The sequence below is a fragment of the Protobothrops mucrosquamatus genome, unplaced genomic scaffold, assembly GCF_001527695.2.
Source record: "Protobothrops mucrosquamatus isolate PMUCROS unplaced genomic scaffold, P.Mucros_1.0 scaffold6645, whole genome shotgun sequence".
NCBI lineage: Eukaryota > Metazoa > Chordata > Lepidosauria > Squamata > Viperidae > Protobothrops > Protobothrops mucrosquamatus.
Genome location: NW_015392465.1, coordinates 6760 through 10677, shown reverse-complemented (window position 1 = coordinate 10677; position 3918 = coordinate 6760). Strand labels below are relative to the sequence as shown.

At 47.3% G+C, this 3918-nt stretch overlaps 1 protein-coding gene across 1 annotated transcript in view; it reads right to left on the bottom strand.

Moving 5' to 3' along the window:
* The window catches only part of LOC107300311 (phosphofurin acidic cluster sorting protein 1-like), a gene marked incomplete at its 5' end in the record, with an annotated part of 24807 nt that extends 22425 nt beyond the window's left edge, over window positions 1-2382 (bottom strand). The window contains 2 exons of the mRNA XM_015829646.2: window positions 388-477; window positions 2295-2382. Coding sequence (XP_015685132.2) covers window positions 388-477; window positions 2295-2382 — 178 coding nt within the window. The remainder of the gene's footprint in view (window positions 1-387; window positions 478-2294) is intronic.
* Window positions 2383-3918: the final 1536 nt, after the last annotated feature.

The following is a 3918-nucleotide window of genomic DNA, read 5'->3' as shown; positions in this document are numbered from 1 at the left end:
AGGAAGTGAGGGTACTGCGGGAAAGAAAGGCAGGGGAAGAAAAGATTATAAAAAAAGAAAAGAAGAGAACAGAGGATGCTGGAAGAAGAAGAAAACCGTGGAGTCCTGGGTGCTCTCTGAGCTGGGTTGTTTTCTTGCAGACGTTTCATTTCCCAACTAGGTAACCTCATCAGTGCAAGGAGAGAGGGGAGTTTGCTGCACATATCCTTACTAGCACTGACGACGTTCCCTAGTTGGGTCATGAAACGTCTGCAAGGAAACAACCAAGCTCAGAGAGCACCAAGGACCCCTCATGTCAACCCTGAGCTATACGTGTCCTTCTTGATTGGCGCATTTTCGGACCCCCGAGTTTTGCAAAACGCCGGGATCCCGCTCAAGCGCCCTTACCTGTAAGGAGAAAGTCAACTGAAGTTCCGTTTCGACGAGTCCGCTGATGGGCAGAAGGATCTCGTTGGACCTCAAGATCCGCTTTGAACCCTGCAAGAGGCATGGGTGGGTCAGTTGGTCCGCTGCTGGGAGAGGCGGAGGGATCCGAGCTGGGATCCCAGCCCGCAAAGAGCAGATGGCGGGGAGGGTCATGGCGGACTCGCTACTCAGCCCCGCTTGCAAGCAGACAACGGTAAACGGGAGGCGGGGAGGGAAGGCACGGGAAAGTAAGGGAGGTTTGGGAGGGAAATTTGGGGTGCCTGGAAGCCTGAGAGAGACCCGATCCCTTAAGGTCATCGGCTGAGGAAGTCCGAGGTCGACAGACCGATGAATGGCGGACAAATGGACAGTGGCAGGTCCAGGGGGAGAAAAAAGGGGAATTTTTCCTATGCTGTTTTCGCGCAAAATAATTCAAACTGGTATATCAGTCTAAGTGCTTTTGCTATTTGCCCTTTCCCTCTTGGGAGAAGATGGGCCTTACAGTAGTGGCCAAAATGGTGGAAACCTTTTGGGAAAAGTGTACAGCAGATAGGCCACCTTTGGTTAAGTTTCCACCCATTTTGCTTCTAATTCCTTTATAACTGTAGCCTTTTTTCACTGAACAATACTCTTTTACATCGCTTGCTGGGCGACCAGTCAACTCTTTGCACCGTGACTTTTAATTTTATTTTTTACAAGCTCACTCAAGGAAAGAACACACAAAAAAAAAACCCCAGCCAACTTGATGGCGATCACACAACAACACTGACAAATGTCCTCAGCTCGGCTTCAATATATGACATCGATAACTGGATCCTACTGTGATCCGATTGGCTCATAGCCAAAACAAGAGGACACCTGGATTGGCTCTCTAAACACTCACACTCATTGGCTCCGATCAGATGAAGGAAAGCTACCTGAGATCCACCTAAGCAAGGTGTGCTTCCTTTTTTCTGGTTATTTGGCTATTTAACTTTTTATAGGATATACAGTACAGATAACTGAACAAACTATGTTGCATTACGTTCGTGATTAAATTATCTTTCCATTGATATATAATTTTATGGTACTGCTCCAAAAAAAGGGGGGGAGGGGTGTTATTAAACACCCAAAACCTCAAAAATACACTTTTCCCCAAAAGGTTTCCACAATTTGGGCCACTGCTGTTGTCAACGCTGCAAATGCTGTATATTCTTGCTTTGACAATATGCAGAACTGTCTGGTATTTTTATAGTTAAACCAGGCAACAGGGAAAAAGGGAGGAGAATAGGGATAGCCCGGGAAAAAGAAACGGGAAGTAAATCACATCTTCCAAGTTAATTGGAAGATGTGAACCATGACCCCAAAATAGGGGAGGGAAAAATAATAATAATAATAATAATAATAATAATAATAATAATAATAATAATAATAATAATAATAATAATAATAATAATAATAATAATAATAATAATAATAATAAAGTTGGAAGGGACCTTGGAGGTCATCGAGTCCAACCCCCTGCCCAGGCAGGAACCCTACACCATTTCAGACAGACAGCTGTCCAGTCTCTTCTTAAAAACTGGACAGCCGTCTGTCTGAAATGGTGTAGGGTTCCTGCCTGGCCAAGGGGTTGGACTCGATGACCTCCAAGGTCCCTTCCAACTTTATTATGCCTGGAATGTATGTGCAACGGAAAAGAATCTCAGATCTAAGCATTTCCACCATGCCGTACTAACATCTCTGTAACCTTAATAAATGCTTTTAGGAAAAAATATGCCTGAAAGTCCTTTTAAGTGTTACGTTAATCAGCCACATGACAGCTGTTAAGTGACACAGAGCGAGTCACTCTTGTGGCTGTGGTAGGCCACGGTGTGGTTGCCACGTCCTTGCTCCTCCGCGTGACCTACCTGCAGCTTGACAGCGATCACCACGGAGCTGAGATCCTTATCCATCTCTTTCAGCATGATGAGTTTCTTCAAGGTCAGACTGAACAGCCTAGCCAGAGAGAGAGAGAGAGAGAAGAGGGAGGGGGGGACAAAAAAAAAATCCATCAACAATGCAGGTAGAAAAATCCCTTGATGCTGAATGTCAAAAAAACCCCACAAAACTGCTTTATGTGACATTTGCCTAGACTAGAGCGGTGATTCTCAACTTTTAAGACCGGTGGGCTTCAACGACCAGAATTCCCCAGCAGGCTAAATTCAGACAGGTGACATTCAACCAGCTGATAACAGAATAATCAAGCTGGAACGGACCCATGAGATCTTCTAGTCCAGGGCTTTTCAACCAGTGGTACGGGTACCACCTGTAGTACATTGGGACCTGGCAGGTGGTACGTGACCATCCTAGAAAAGTGGTAGTGGGGGAGGGGAATGAGCTGAACTGGTGGCAGCACCGCACAAGTCTGAGCGAGAGACGGCTGGAGCTGCAGGGCTGTCAGGGCTCAGCGGAAGCGCCAGGATCAGTGCCGCTTTCCAGCTGATCGGCGCTTCTTCGGGGCTGTCAGGGCTCAGCGGAAGTGCCAGGATCAGCGCCGGGCTCCAGCTGGAGCTCGGCGCTGATCCTGGCGCTTCTGCTGAGCCCAGAAGAAATACCGATCAGCTGGAATGTTGCAGCCTCTCCAGGGTCTTGCGATTTACATTCAGATGCTTGGCAACTGCTTCATATTTATGACGGTCCCAGTGTCCCAGGGTCATGGGAAGTGACCAAAATCTGCTGCAACCACCCAGCAGACGGGGGGAATAAAAACCAAACACCCCCCACCCCACCCCCGCTGCCAATCCTCAACAGAAATGCTCACAACAATGAAAACCTCGGACAGGAGGAAGAGTGCGGCCAGGCGGGTAGGCAGGTGTCTTGCTCGGCTGTGGCTTGGGGGGGGCACTTTTTTCAGTGCCGTTGTAACTTCGAACAGTCACTAAGCGAACTGTTGTAAGTCGAGGACTACCTGTACTTTATCACTTTTTTCCTTTTTTTGGGGGGGTCATCAAGTTTTTGACACCTTGCTGGTGGTCCTCAGATGTTGCCATATCCTAAAAGTGGTACAATGGGTGAAAAGATTGAAAAGCCCTGTTCTAGTCCAACCCCCTGCTCAAGCTCAATTCAGACAGGCTAAATTCCTACAAGCTCATCATAACAGAATAACCAATCTGGAAGGGACCCTTGAGGTCTTCTAGTCCAACCCCCTGCTCAAGCTCAATTCAGACAGGCTAAATTCCTACAAGCTCATCATAACAGAATAACCAATCTGGAAGGGACCCTTGAGGTCCTCTAGTCCAACCCCCTGCTCAAGCTCAATTCAGACAGGCTAAATTCCTATAAGCTCATAACAGAATAACCAATCTGGAAGGGACCCTTGAGGTCCTCTAGTCCAACCCCCTGCTCAAGCTCAATTCAGACAGGCTAAATTCCTACAAGCTCATAACAGAATAACCAATCTGGAAGGGGCCCTTGAGGTCTTCTAGTCCAACCCCCTGCTCAAGCTCAATTCAGACAGGCTAAATTCCTACAAGCTCATAACAGAATAACCAA